Source organism: Brugia malayi (assembly GCF_000002995.4).
Source record: "Brugia malayi strain FR3 genome assembly, contig: Bm_v4_Chr3_scaffold_001, whole genome shotgun sequence".
NCBI classification, from domain to species: Eukaryota; Metazoa; Nematoda; class Chromadorea; order Rhabditida; family Onchocercidae; genus Brugia; species Brugia malayi.
In genome coordinates this window covers 11,749,300-11,765,426 of record NW_025062477.1, presented here as the reverse complement: position 1 = coordinate 11,765,426, position 16,127 = coordinate 11,749,300, and the positions used below count along the sequence as shown (strand labels likewise).

Here is a 16,127-nt window from a genome sequence, read left to right as displayed (position 1 = left end):
TATAGATTTGATCAGTTTTTTCATTTTTTTTTTTCTCTCTCTCTCTCTTCCGAATTTTCTTATAATGATAATTATCATACATCATAATATTTTCATTTATCAAAATACAAATTGTAATATATGCAAAAAAAAAAGGAAGGAAAAATTTTCCTTTTTTTAATTCTGCATTTTTGCAAATCTTTTATTATCAAATATTATGGAAGTCATAAAAGGTTATGGATGAAATTTCACATCGTATATTTTTCGATTGATTAAAATTTGACAAATTTTAATCAATTTTTTTTCATTTTATTTCTTTTAGATTCATTAATAATACATATTTATATGAATATAAGCAAAAATTTTTGTGCAATAAAATGATTTTTCGTCAATTCTTTGCTAATAATTTGTAAAATGCTTTAATAGTTTAGTTTGCTTTAAATAGTGGAAGAATGAAAGAAGTATAACACTATGTATATACTTTAGCGCAATACTATTGATTAGCTCAATTAGTAAGCAAGCAGTTCAACCAGAAATATATTATTTCAAATATTTAAATTGATATAAACCTTTTACTAAAATTATTGAAATCAATTTTCAGTGATCAATCTTAACATATTTGCCATTCTTTATTAGCATTGTATCTACATTTTAGTAATGTAAACTAGGAAAAAAATTATGTATGTTAATTTATTTATTTGTACAGCCTAAAGTTTTATGAAAACAGAATGGAGGAGGAGGAGAGAGACAGAGAGAGAAAGAGAAAAAGAATGAGAAGGAAAGATTGAAAATTTTTTTTTTAACTGTCCTCAAACCATCGATTTGGACTGAAAGCTTTATGTCTCTAATAGGTGGTAATTATTAGTGGAAGAAATCATAATGGAGGAATTGATAAGGTTGTCAGGTGTTAGTAAATTAATAATAGGTAAGTTAAAAAGCAAATAAGGAAATAGATAAAGTAAGTATTATCGATAACTATTAGATTATTAGATTGATGCCAATTATTAGAATCAAATATTTTTATTATAACTAGATTATAAAAAATTTGTCAACAATGTGGACATTTGTTAGGATTTGTTGATTAAATTTGCGATTGCTTAAATCAACAGGAATTCTCGATTATATTTTATGGTAGTATGTCACTTTATTCTGAGAGGGAAAAAAAAAGAACAAAAACATTTCTCATAATTCATTCATCATATTTACAAAATTATTTGGTGCTTTTGTAATTCACCAATACGTAATTTTTACATTCAGTTAATAATTTTTCGGGAATGCTCCAAACATATCGATACATGGATATACCGTATCCATACCGTACACCCATGTATATGTACTGCATACAGTATACACGTGTACAGTGCAGTGCTCTCCTCAATACACGTGTGTACAGTAAGTACTCTCCTCAATACACGTGTGTACAGTAAGTACTCTCCTCAATACACGTGTGTACAGTAAGTACTCTCCTCAATACACGTGTGTACAGTAAGTACTCTCCTCAATACACGTGTGTACAGTAAGTACTCTCCTCAATACACGTGTGTACAGTAAGTACTCTCCTCAATACACGTGTGTACAGTAAGTACTCTCCTCAATACACGTGTGTACAGTAAGTACTCTCCTCAATACACGTGTGTACAGTAAGTACTCTCCTCAATACACGTGTGTACAGTAAGTACTCTCCTCAATACACGTGTGTACAGTAAGTACTCTCCTCAATACACGTGTGTACAGTAAGTACTCTCCTCAATACACGTGTGTACAGTAAGTACTCTCCTCAATACACGTGTGTACAGTAAGTACTCTCCTCAATACACGTGTGTACAGTAAGTACTCTCCTCAATACACGTGTGTACAGTAAGTACTCTCCTCAATACACGTGTGTACAGTAAGTACTCTCCTCAATACACGTGTGTACAGTAAGTACTCTCCTCAATACACGTGTGTACAGTAAGTACTCTCCTCAATACACGTGTGTACAGTAAGTACTCTCCTCAATACACGTGTGTACAGTAAGTACTCTCCTCAATACACGTGTGTACAGTAAGTACTCTCCTCAATACACGTGTACAGTGCAGTGCTCTCCTCAATACACGTGTGTACAGTAAGTACTCTCCTCAATACACGTGTGTACAGTAAGTACTCTCCTCAATACACGTGTGTACAGTAAGTACTCTCCTCAATACACGTCTGTATCGTACACTTTTCCCAATATACGTGTGTGTACCATGCATCTTTCTTCATACACCTCTGTGTCTATCATAAACTTTTTTTCAATAACAATTCAAGTATGTACCGTTCAATACATGCACGTAAAAAATGAATTTGTTACTTCGATATAATTAATAATTAACAACTAATAAATAATAATAATGACAATTAATGATGATAATAAATAATAATAATAATAGTAATGATAATAATAGCAATGATAATGATAGTAATAGTAATGATAATGATAACAATAGCAATGATAATGATAGTAATAGTAATGATAATGATAACAATAGCAATGATAATGATAGTAATGATAATAATAGCGATGATAATGATAGTAATGATAATAATAGCAATGATAATGATAGTAATGATAATAATAGTAATGATAATGATAGTAATGATAATGATAGTAATGATAATGATAGTAATGATAATGATAGTAATGATGATAGCAATGATAATGATAGTAATGATAATAATAGTAATGATAATGATAGTAATGATAATAATAGTAATGATAATGATAGTAATGATAATGATAGTAATGATAATGATAGTAATGATAATGATAGTAATGATAATGATAGTAATGATAATAATAGTAATGATAATGATAGTAATAGTAATGATAATGATAACAATAGCAATGATAATGATAGTAATGATAATAATAGTGATGATAATGATAGTAATGATAATAATAGCAATGATAATGATAGTAATGATAATAATAGTAATGATAATGATAGTAATGATAATGATAGTAATGATAATAATAGTAATGATAATGATAGTAATGATAATGATAGTAATGATAATGATAGTAATGATAATGATAGTAATGATAATGATAGTAATGATAATGATAGTAATGATAATAATAGTAATGATAATGATAGTAATGATAATGATAGTAATGATAATGATAGTAATGATAATGATAGTAATGATAATAATAGTAATGATAATGATAGTAATGATAATGATAGTAATGATAATAATAGTAATGATAATGATAGTAATGATAATGATAATGATAGTAATGATAATGATAGTAATGATAATGATAGTAATGATAATGATAGTAATGATAATAATAGTAATGATAATGATAGTAATGATAATAATAGTAATGATAATAATAGTAATGATAATGATAGTAATGATAATGATAGTAATGATAATGATAGTAATGATAATAATAGTAATGATAATGATAGTAATGATAATGATAGTAATGATAATGATAGTAATGATAATAATAGTAATGATAATGATAGTAATGATAATAATAGTAATGATAATGATAGCAATGATAATGATAGTAATGATAATGATAGTAATGATAATGATAGCAATGATAATGATAGTAATGATAATGATAGTAATGATAATGATAGCAATGATAATGATAGTAATGATAATGACACTTCTAACAACCATTCTATTCCTTTCCTTATCATTTATCACTATCACCACTGCAAATCAATATATCATCCCATTGCACTAGTTTGCTGCAAAAAATTTTTGGAATTTCGAAATTTATTTTTCGCTACTACAAAAAGAATCTAAGACATCAAAAATCATCCCTTCCCTTAGACATACATACATACGCACACACACACACAATCATACACACACATACACATCCATACATATACATACAAATGTTCTCGCTTTGTCTCTCTCTCTCTCTCTCCTTGTCCCTTGCTCTCCCTGTCTCTCTCTCTCTCTGTGTCTCATGCTATTCATCACCTACTTAATTTCATTCTTTTCATTTAGGAATAGGAAATGAGATAAAGGAAAAATGAGTAGAGAAAAAGTGGTAAAATTTTGATTGCTAAGTTTTTGACAGAATAGAGAGAGAAAGATGGAGAGGAAGAGAGAAAGAGAAAGAGGTAGAGGGGCATAGACGGAGAGAGAGAGAGAGAGAGAGAGAATGAATTGGTCATATAGAATGGAAATAAATAGTAGTAATACGGGGAAAAGCGTCATGTGCTTTTGCTCGAATGATTGTTAGTTTTGAGTTCACAAATAAATTTGAAATCTTTTTGTTTATTAATTAATTTATTTTTTTCTATTCAAAAATTTTCACCTAATTCTTAATTATTTATTATTAAGTTTGTTTATTATGAAGATGAAATAATTTAAAATGATATGCTAGGGAAATCATTTACACTTACAAATTCATTCATTTAAAATTTATATAAAAAATTTTTAAATATTTTCTTTTTTTTAGTAAATTATTAGTTGAACTAAATTGTTTACTATATTTTAAAAGATAATAAAATGAAATTTAATCATTCATTATTGTCATTCTTTTTTTTATTCATCTTTTCATCTTATTTTTTTCTTTGTTTCTTAATTTTTTAGATTGTTATTTAATATTTACAATTGTTAATTTTCATTCAAATACATTTTAGTTGTTTGTAAATTTAAAAAAGAGAAAAGATTTTTGATAATTATATAAGAAAGGAGTAATTATTCTTCACAAATATATTTTCAAAAAAAAAAAAAAAAGAAAAGAAAGAAGAAAAAGAAAAATTAGTTGATGATCAATTATTCTTTCATCATTTGGTGCTATTTCTATTGCTTTTGATGATGTTTCATCTCATCGAATTAATTTTTTCCTTTCTTTTATTTTTTTTTTAATCAACAAAAAAAAAAAAAAAATTTGAAAAAAAAAATCATTTTATTACACAAAAAAATTTTTACTTATTTACATATTAATAGGTACTATTAATGATTTTAAAGGAAATGAAAAAAATCGATTAAAATTTGTCAAATTGTAATCGAAAAGTCGAAAAATATTCGATGTTAAATTTCATCCATAACTTTTTATGACTTTTATATAATATTCGATAATGAAAGATTTGAAAAAATGCAGAATTTAAAAAAAGGAAAATTTTCTTTCTTTTTTTTTTTTTTTTTTTGCATATATTACAATTTTGTATTTTAATAAATGAAAAAATATTCATTATGATGTATGATAATTATTATTATAAGAAAATTTAGAAGTTACAGGGAAGAGGGAGGGAGAGAGAGAGAAAAAAAAAATGAAAAAACTGATCAAATCTATAATTAGCTATTTTTTAAAAGCAATTTTTGCTTTCTTCTTTCTTTTATCTTTTAATGAAAAAGAAAAAAAAAGAAACTAATTTAAGTTATTGTTGTTTACCTGTTTACCTGTTTATCTGATTATTCATTAATGTTTCATTTGCATAACTATATGTCATCGATAAAGTATGTTAATCGTTTAAATTATACGTTTAATTTCTTTTGTGAAATTTCGAATGAACAAAAAAAAAGAAAACTTGTAAAACTTTTATCATTATTTTAGGAAGCATTAATTGGTGGTAAAAAAGTAAATAAACAAACAAACAAACAAGCAAAATTCATTGGATACGAATTACTTTACAGTTTTAACCAGTGCATAAAGAACTCGTTAAAGAAGAGGAAAAAGCTATCGCTTGTAAATTTATCGAAATCAATAAGTAATTTTTTTTTTTTTTGTTTATTTTATAATTCCAATCTATAATTTGTTGACAATGTAGATTGAATGATAAATAAATTAAATTAAATCCTTCAAATAATTTTAGCAATGTGAAATAATCTCTTCTCGAGAATTGCTGTCAAAATAGTTTTACATTTTAAAAGTTATAATACTTATCGTATTTAGTAGCTAACTTATATGATAAAGTGTAAAATTAATTAAAGAATTTTAGAATTAATATCAATGATCTATTTTCTTATTTTCATAGCTAATTGATATTATTTTTTGAATTATTTTCAAATTAAAAATTTGATATAAAGAGCAAAAAAAAAAAAAAAAAAAAAAAAGAAAAGAATGAAAATCGTAATGATCGAATAAATTGATAAGTAAATAAAATTAGGAATATTATTAAGCAAATAATGATTTTAAAAAAAATTAAGAATTATGAAGTAAATAATGATTCAAAAGAAAAAAGATTATAAAAGTTTTAATTTCAGCTATTTGCATAAATTATGACTTCAGAAGATAGCAATGATTGCAAACATACATGTTTCATTTATTTACCAGATGTTTGGATACCATTTGATAAGTTTGTTTATTTTATTTTTCTTTCTTTTTTTTTTTTTTTTGCTTTTTTTTTTAACAAATATTTTCATTTCATTTCACTTTTATGCTTATTCAAAATGAATGATAAAGCAAAAAAGAAAAGAAAAAAGTAACAAATATTCGTTAAAATATTTTAGATATAAATAGCAGAAAGAACAGAAAATGAAAATTTAAAAAATTTTTTTTAATCAGATTATTTCTTCCCTTTCTACCGTATTAAATTTCATAATTCGATTTCGTATTAAATTTCATAATTCAAAACCAATACTGAGTAAAGAAAACAAAAAAAAAAAGCGAACGATTCCATATTAATCTTTCCGTTTAATCTTTCCGTTTTTTTTTTTTTTTCTTTCTGGAATTAATATACGATTCGAGTATAATTTAACAATTTAACTGATATTTTATATATTTTAATATGATATTTCTATTCCATATTAATCTTTTCATTGTTTTTTTTTTTTTTTTTCCTGAAGTTAATATAGGATTCCAATATTATATAATTTACTACCAATTTAACCTATAATTTAGTACGATATTTCTCATTACTATCAAATTATTTTAACATTTACAAAGAGTAATAAATGTTAATTACTATTCATTAATTTTATCATTTCCAATAATAAAATTATTAATTTTTAATTTAAAAATTTAGGAAAAAATCATAAAATAAATATTAAAAAAGAAAAAAGGATGAAAAAACGAATGAAAATTTATACAATTATTTATATTTGTATTCTGATTGTGCTTATCATTTTTATATTCTGATTGTGCTTATCACCTTTTTTTTTCTTAGCTAATGATAAGGAAAATTTTATTTATTTTTCTTTTTTCATTCTTTTCTTGTTTAACAAAAAAAAAAAAACTGATTGAGTGTCACTTTTTTTTTTTTATTTCAAGTGAAAGTAATGTTTTCTTTTTTTCTTTCATATATAGGATTAAAAAATCGGTCTATAAGTCAACAATGATTGATGAATTTGTTTTTCTACCAAATTGTTGAATCATTTTTTTTTAGAAAAAAAAAATTTTTTTTAATTAAAAAAAATGGATATACGAATATTCATAATAGTATCAAAAATTTTCAGTATTTTAAACAATTGTTCAACTTGTTTTTTTTTTTTTTTTTATTAAATTTTAAAAGTAATTTTTTAATAATGATTTAAAATTTATGATGAATAATGATTTGAAATGATTAGTACTATTGAAAAAAATTATTACACTGGAAGAAGTCAAAGGTCAAACAGTAAATAGGAAATATTAATGATTGTTTCTCGTCTGCAAAATGTTTACCTTTTAATGACTTTGACATTTTTTTTTTTTTTTTTCATCCGATACAAAATTTATTGCTATTGTTTTTTTTTTTTTTTTTTTTTTAAATGATCGCATTTTTGTTGCAAACAAAAGAATCATTTCATTTCTTTTTTTTTTTTTGTCATTTTCATTTTATGCAATATTTTGGGACATAATTGATAAGTTATAAGATTATAAAAGATTTTTGCATAGTTTCATTTCGGAACTTATTTATGAAATTAAATCAATTTTATAAAAATCCAAGTGTAATATGCTTAAAATTAATTTGTCTATCATTTATTTAAAATTCATTTACTATCATTTACTTGTCTTTTTTTATATTTTATTCATTTTACTTATTCAAAAAACTCATTTTTTACATCCATTATTATTATTTACCATTACTTATTTAAAACTCATATTACTTACTTATTCAGGACTTATTTACTATTACTTAATTAAATAATTAAAATTTGGATTTCATTATTTTCTATATGTACGTTGAAAAAATTCTTTTTTTTTTTTTAAAATATATTTAAAAAGGAAGAAAAATCTTTTTAAAAACTTATTTTATAAACATAATTTTCCTTTTTACCTCTTTTTTTCCTAATAGGGAAAAATATGAATTTATTAAACTTTTTTGTTACTGAAAATTATTCATTCCAATAACTAAGAAATTCATTAATTAATTGTTAAGAACCATTAATTATGGCCTAATTCTTTTGAAATTTTATCGGGTTAATTGTAACATAAAAGAGAAAAGAGGTATATTTATAATCGCTAAACAGTGATAAGTTTAATTTAGGAGAGAGAGAGAGAGAGAGAGAGAGAGAGAGAAAGAAAGAAAGATAAAATATGGAATCAAATCTTTATGTTTTCCCTTTCCCTCTCTCTCTTTCTCTCTACTTTTATTTAAATTTAAAAGAGTAATATAAAATTAATTTTCGAAAAAACAAACAAATAAATCATTGTTTCATAATTGTAGTAGCAATTGTTGTCAATTAATATTCACGATTTGTTGTCACATATTGTCATAAAAACAATTGCAAGCAAATGTGAAGTGACAAGTTGACAATTATGATAAATATTATTATGCTCATTTCATCTTTCATTATTTATTATTATTACTATTATTATTATTATTATTATTATTGTCATTTTTACTATTATCAATTATTATTATTATTAATCATTATTACCATCAGCTGTTATTGTTATTAAATTGTTTATTAAATTATTCTCACTATTACTGTTATTAAATTTGCTAATTACTAATTATTTCCATGTATATTTACTGAACAACAAATTATTATTTATGAAAAACATTGGTTAAATTCTAAATCAACAAATGTAAAAATTGATGCATAATTTCGAAATTCGAATACGACAGATGTGATAAAATTTTGCTAGTAAACAAGCAATTTAAATTATATTTATCAGATAATATTAATAATTCTTTTCTTTTTTCTTTTTTTTTTTTTTTGAGACAGGTAATCAATCATTTAACTTTAGCTATATATTAGAAGTAATGTAAACTTTCAAATATTTTAGCTATACAATAATAACAAACAAATTGTGCTTTCTAATCTTTAAATAATTGTTGAAATTAGCATTGATAGTAATAAATTGTTTAAATAATGATATGAAAAAACCAGTTAAAATTGCTTGTTTATTTGTTTAGTGTATTAATTTTTTAAGCAAAGCTTTAGCAATTTACTTATTTCAAAAACTAAATTAAAACAAGTTTGTATTAGCTAACATTAGCCAACAAAAATTCTACGTCTGTATATTTTGGAACTGCTAATAAGATAGAAATAAATTTATTTATAAAAATTCCCTAAGAAAAAAAAAATAAATAAATAAAATGAGGAAGAGGGAGGTGCAAACGAGTATTATAATTTCAAAATTGAATTAAATAGTTAAAAATTTGAGGAATTGTTCTCTTCTACAAAATAATTATCTAATATTTTTAATTTCAATTATTTAGGGTGGAAAAAGAAAGAAAAAAACTTATAAATCTTTAATTTATGAAGTAATTATTGAAATTATTGTACCTGTATATTTGAAATGAAAGAAAATGTAGAAAAGAGAAATAAATTTAAAAAATATATAACAATTATTGTAATTATTATCTTTTTTTCTCTTTCTCTCTCTTTCTTCCTTCTCTCTCTTCCATAAAATAATTGTCTAATATTTTTAATTTTAATTATTTAGAGAGGCAAAAGAAAAAGAAAATGAATTGATAAGTGAAAAAAAAAAAAAAGAAGCGAATTATATTGAAATAGAAAAAATAACATTTTTTAAATTTAATATGAAATGATTAAAAAATATTTTTTAAAAAAAAAAAAACTTTTTTTCTGTTCTTTTTAAAGCTTTTTTTTTTAAAAAAAAATTTAATATTAATTTATTAAATTACAGATGGCTTTGTTTACATCCAAAATATCGAACTATTTTTTATCAAACAATTGAGCAACTTTTTTATGGTAGCGGTCCAATGGCAATATGTGAGCGACATTATATCGCATTAATGGTAATTTTGAAAAAAAAAAAAAAAATTAAATTTCCTTTGCATCAAATTAATTAATCTGAATATAATTATAAAATATAACATTAAAAAATTATTATTATTATTTGGAAAGAAAAAAAATTTTTTTGAAATTTAAATATTTTATAATTTTTATAAAATATTAGCATATGAAATAATTGTCAGTGATTGAATTTTTCTTTTCTTTTCTTTTTTTTTTTTTTTTAAAAATTTTTTATTACTTTTTCTTCCTTTACAAATGACTTTCTTTTAGTTTTATTTTTAGATAATTTAATAAAATGAATAGCTGTAGAATGAAACATTTTAAAGCTATAAATTTTGTTTTTAAATTCAAAAAAAAAAAATCTTTTTTTGTTTTTTTGTTTTTTTTTTTAAATTAGGCTGCAAGTAGACATCGATGTTATTTCTTAATGGATTTACACGGACGTGAATTTGAACGTACTGGTGGAAAGAGTGAATGGTTGAAAGGATTATCGTATGCTTCGGAAAAAATTCAAAATATTGATGTATTAAATACAATCTTAGCTCATCAACCATGGTCAACAAATGTTGATCATTTGGCCGTATGTTTGTTTATTTAATTAATTTTAAATTATACATATATGTCTTTTTTGCAAATGAATTAATTAAATTAATAATCTTTACAAATAATTAAATTATTTACATTATTGTAGGTAAGCTTTTAATAATTTTAATATATATTATGTTAAGATGGAAATAATATACTTATTCTAATGTTAATATTATAGTTATTTTAATTAATACATACTACATTCAATTAAATTATTATAATTATTGCATTAATTAATTTGAAATTATTTTATATACCTAAGATACCTAAATATATACATGCATAATTATGACAAATAAATTAAAATATTGATTATCAGAGCTTTAGATAAATGGAAATTAATTAATAGCATAAACAAATACAAATAATTGCTATTATTTGAACATTTTCAAATTTATTTTATAAAATTAAATTTTTTTTTTTTTTTCTTTTTGCAGATGCTTATAAAATGTTGTTCGCCAGCAAATTGGTGTTTATCTGAATTAGTTCAAGCATCAATTGTATTAGCACAAACTCATGTATTATGCTCATTTATTCTAGGAAATGATATCAAATATTCAAATGAAAGGTTTGTATAGAAATTTATAATTTATTATAATTATTAGCTTTTTTTTTTCTTAATTTTTTTTTTAGAACACAAAATATTTTTGTTCTTTTTATAATTACATATATTAATTAATTATGTAATATTTTAAAATTAATATATATTAAAATTATCTGTACCTTTATTATTATTATTTTAATTATTGCTATTGTTGTTAATTATTATTATTATTGTTACTGTTGTTGTTATTGTTATTTTTATTATTAATTATCATTATTACTATTAATTATCAGTTATTATTACAACAATACAATCATAATAAATAATTAAATGTTTTTCAAAAAAAAAAAAAAGGGAAAAAGAAAAATCAGTAATACATTTATTAATTTATCATTGTTTAAATTAAATTATTAAATTTCAGTTCACTCAAGGTAATAAACGACCAAAAAAAATGGATTGGAAATAGTAGTAGCGGTGATGGTGGCGGTGATGGTGGTGTTGATAGTGGCGGTGATAGCACTGATAATGATGATTGTAAGATTGAGGTATTACTGGGATATATGGAACAGTTGAAAAAATCACAATTAAATAATGATGTAAAGCAAACAGATGACGAGGCTAAAATGCAAATGGATTTTTTGAAAGTGCAAAACGATTGCGATGAAATCAAATCTACAAATTCTGGTAAAATTTATAAATTAAAAATTGTTTCTCTTTTTTTTTTTTTTTTTTTTTGTTTTCTTTTCTATGTGATTATTGTTGAATAATTTTTGATTTATATTTCATTTGCTAATTATTTAATTATTATTTATTTTTTTAGTTAAAAGCGAGGAAATATTAATAGCAGAAAATAGATTGAAAAATAATTGTATGAAAAAAAATTCGATGGAAAATTCCATAATATCTGATAACAATATTTCAACGTTATATACGTTTAATAATCATTTTGGTTACGTTGATTTTGCTCAATGTGCAGAAGATGCTTTTACTCGAACACATAAAATTCACGTTAGTAATTTTTAAATATAAAAAAAAAAATTTTTTTTTAATGAAATGTTTAATTTAAATAAAAAATAAAATTCATTTAATGCTAAATGAATAGATATTAAGTTTTTTTTTTTTTTAAATTTACATATCTGCAAATTTAATTTTCCTAAAATAAGTCATTTCAACTGATAATTCTTTTTTATGAAATGTATTATTTATTAGTTAATCATCTTTTTTCATGATTTCTAAAATTATAAAATGTGAATTTGAACTTTTTTTTGTGATTTCAAATTTCAATTTTATTCCATTTGATACTTATTTTTTAATTTTAACGTAGTATTTTTATTTATCAACTAATTTTTTCTATTGTATTTTTTGAACTTACAAAAATTAAATTTAAAAATTTCAGAAATCCGTTTTTTTTTTTTTTCAAAATTATCAATTTTTTTTAAGGAATTTTCATGGGAAGATCAAGGCTATAGCTGTGTTGATGAATTATATAATGAAATGGCTGATATTTTGGATAAAAAAATGACACTTATTCAAAATCTTACTTATTCCACGTAATTATTATTTTTATTGATTATTTTAATGTTGTCACTTTAATTAATTTTATAATTAATTCTTAGCATTTGATTATTGATTATAATTACTATTATAACAATCATAGCCATTATTTCTACAATGTATAATTCTTGATTTCGATAAATATCTTTCCTTTTTGGTCATCTTTTTTGCTGTTAAAAATTTCAAATTTCAAGAAATAAGCATTAAATTATTTTAATTAATTAATTACAAAATATTTAATCATTTTAGAATGGGTGCTTATAGTGATGTGGATACAAGTAAATATCGAAATGCAATTTGGATGTACATTCAATCGTTATATGGTATCGTATTATTAACTTTTCCTTAATTAATTATTAAAAGAAAAAGCATAAGTTAGAAGAGTTACAATCTAATCAGTACTTTATTAGTAAATTTTTACTTAAAAGTTTAAAGCTTAAAGCAATTCTTTTTTATCCTGTAGTATCACATGTACAATAACATACTAAGTTAATAAGTTAATGAATGATAAATTTGTAACTCGTTAAACGAATTACCAAATAGATTAATTAGTAAATTGCTAAATAAATGAATTAGTAAGCAAATTAATTAATGATTAGATTAATAAATAATCATTAATCAATTTGTAAATACTTAAAATATATATATATATATTCAATAAATTGCATTTTGAAAGTATTTAATTACAGGATTATTGTCATTAATATTATATTACAAAACAAAAAAAAAAAAAACTGATAATATTCATTAAACATTTCAAATTATTATTTTTTTTTTTTTTTGTTTAACATATATGATGAATGAATTGTAGGATAAGAATTAAAAAAGAAAAATTAAATAAATGAATGAGTAATAATTATTATTTGTAATTTAAGAATTTTTTAACAGTATGCAATTACAGGTATTCGACACGATGATTATAATTATGCTGAAGTAAATATTATGCTAAATCGTAAAATGAAAACATTTATCAAGATGACATGTTGTCATCCACATCAAATAACAGATTCATTACGACAGTCTGTTATGATCGATTTTAGATCATCTGAAAAGGTTTGATAAGCGTTTTTTTTTTTTTGAAATTATGAAATTAGATGTATTATCTTTTTTTTTTTTTTTTTTTGAACTGATAATGATATATTATCTTATTTACATTACATTTATGCATTATTTGTTTACACTCATTATTATACTACTAAAAGTTATTACTTAACCAAAAAAAAGAGAAAAACGACAAATGTAATCTTTGATCTTATCATCATTATCATTTTCATATGTAAATTTTGGAAAATTTTATAATTTTTCACTACTGCGATTAGCTGCTGTTAAGCTATAAAATTTGAAATTGTTTTTTTTTTTTTTTTTTTTTTTGATAAAATCATTTTATGGTGCAGCAGTAGTGTGTATCATCATTTTTCTAAATGTTTTATTTTTAATTGTTTAATTTAATTAAATTATTTCAATTTAATAAATTGAATTAAATTTTTACTCTTTTTTTCATTCTGAGTATTTAATTAATTTAAATTAAATTAAATTAAATGAAAATTTTAGGTACATGTATTACTGATAATGATGGAAGCACGTCTTCAAGCGGAATTGATTTATTTCTTTCGTGCTCTTGTCAAATTCAATAATTCATCAACAGTTGCTTAGCTTATCTTATCATTTTCTTGTTCTTATCAGTGATTATTTGTAAAAGGCTACAAAAATTTGAGTTTTTTTATTTTTGTTCCTTTCTTTGTTTAGCTATGATAAAAGGTTCAATTGTTTTTTTTTTTTTTTTTTTTTCTAATAAATCATTTTTTTTTTAAAAATTGTTTGATAATTTTCATTGCATTTGTTTTACATATATATAAAAAAAAAGACTTTTTTGTTTCAGTTAATTAAATTTTGTCGTTAAATTTAAACTTCGAATTCGTTTTAAAATTAAATATTTTAATGAATATAAAATTGCTGTAGCAACGACAAACTTTTCCAAAAAAATTTAATGTAATTTGATCAAAAAAAAAAATTTTAATGTAATTTTTTTTTTTTTGTTACATTTGATTTCAATTGATTGTGTATATTTCAGAGGAAAAAAAAAATAATATTGTAGCTTCCACTTTTTTTTTTTTTTGCTTTATCCTTGTTTATTGTTTTTTTTTTTCGTTCCATATTATTTTCATTAAATATGTTTGTTTGTTTGTTTTTTCTTTTCATCATTTGTCATATAATTTTTATTTTCTTTATTGTTATATTATTGCTTATAACTTTTTCCTTTTTTTTTTTTTTAAAGAATGCAATTTTAATTTTACTTCAGTTTCCAATTTATTATTGGAAAAATTATATTCACCTCATATTAGTGCCATATATTCCTCTCCTTTTTTTTTTTTTTTTTTTTTTGTTGTATTTCTTTTTATTTTTAATTTTTCACTTTTGTAAGGAAAAAAAAAAAACTTTGTTTTTGTTTTCTTTTGAAAAAATAAACAAATAAATAAAGAGTAATGCATTTAAATTTGAATAATTTAAAAGAAAAAAGAAATCCATTCATTCAATCATATATTTAATTATAATGAATTTTTTTCCTCTCATTTTTAGATAACGATTGATTTTTTTTTTTCATTCATTTTGAAAAAAAAAAAAAAAAAAAAGATGCTTTTATGATTTATGCAAAAATTTGTATATTTTTTAAAGTCTTTCACTTTTTTTCTCATTTTTAAAAAGTTTTGTTTCTTTTTAAAAAACAAAAAAAAACGTAAATAAAATAAAAATGTAAATAAAATTATTAGAGATGAAAAAAAAAGGAGAATTGTTGCTATTACATCCACTTAACCAATTAATTTTATCAGCCAATCAATCAATTAATCGAATTTAATCGCTAATATGCAAAAATTGAACATTTTAAATTAAAGTAATTTGATACGTTTGTATATTATATGTAGGTACGTGTGTACATACGTATGCGTTTCTGTATTACGCATATATATATGATACGTGTACACCACATATGTATGACGTGTCTGTGTTTGGAATGACGTGTATGCGTGTGTGGATGCGTGGAAATAAGCACGTATTTTAATATATTGATGCATAACAGAAAACAATCATAATTTTAAAACAACAATTTCTGATAATAGTTTGTTCATTCATTAAGGTTATAATAATTACAATTAAAATTGAACTAATAAAAATTGCCCTTTTAATTCGAAAGAAATGCCCAATTTTTGCAATCATTCTCAAGAGAAAGAGAAAAAAAAAAGATGAAAAAATGGAAGACAAACCGTAATAATAACCGTCAATGGGTTTGAAGTCAAATTGCGACGGAAAAATTTACCGAATTTTAAGTATT

The 16,127-nt window shown here is 21.9% G+C and overlaps 2 protein-coding genes across 2 annotated transcripts; both read left to right on the top strand.

Annotated features, from left to right (window-relative positions):
- Nucleotides 1–1,253: 1,253 nt before the first annotated feature.
- Bm17672 (Uncharacterized protein) lies at nt 1,254–3,771 on the top strand (the record flags this gene model as incomplete). The annotated part of the gene is made up of 2 exons (XM_043080908.1): nt 1,254–1,375; nt 2,406–3,771. The coding sequence occupies 2 exons, from the start codon at nt 1,254–1,256 to the stop codon at nt 3,769–3,771; spliced, it is 1,488 nt and encodes a 495-aa protein (XP_042936842.1).
- Nucleotides 3,772–6,204: 2,433 nt separating this feature from the next.
- On the top strand, nt 6,205–14,452 carry Bma-sesn-1 (Sestrin, putative; the record flags this gene model as incomplete). The annotated part of the gene is made up of 10 exons (XM_043080907.1): nt 6,205–6,281; nt 10,004–10,115; nt 10,511–10,693; nt 11,139–11,269; nt 11,667–11,929; nt 12,066–12,253; nt 12,686–12,795; nt 13,049–13,122; nt 13,701–13,852; nt 14,351–14,452. 10 exons carry the CDS (start codon nt 6,205–6,207, stop codon nt 14,450–14,452), a joined length of 1,392 nt encoding a protein of 463 aa, XP_042936841.1.
- Nucleotides 14,453–16,127: the final 1,675 nt, after the last annotated feature.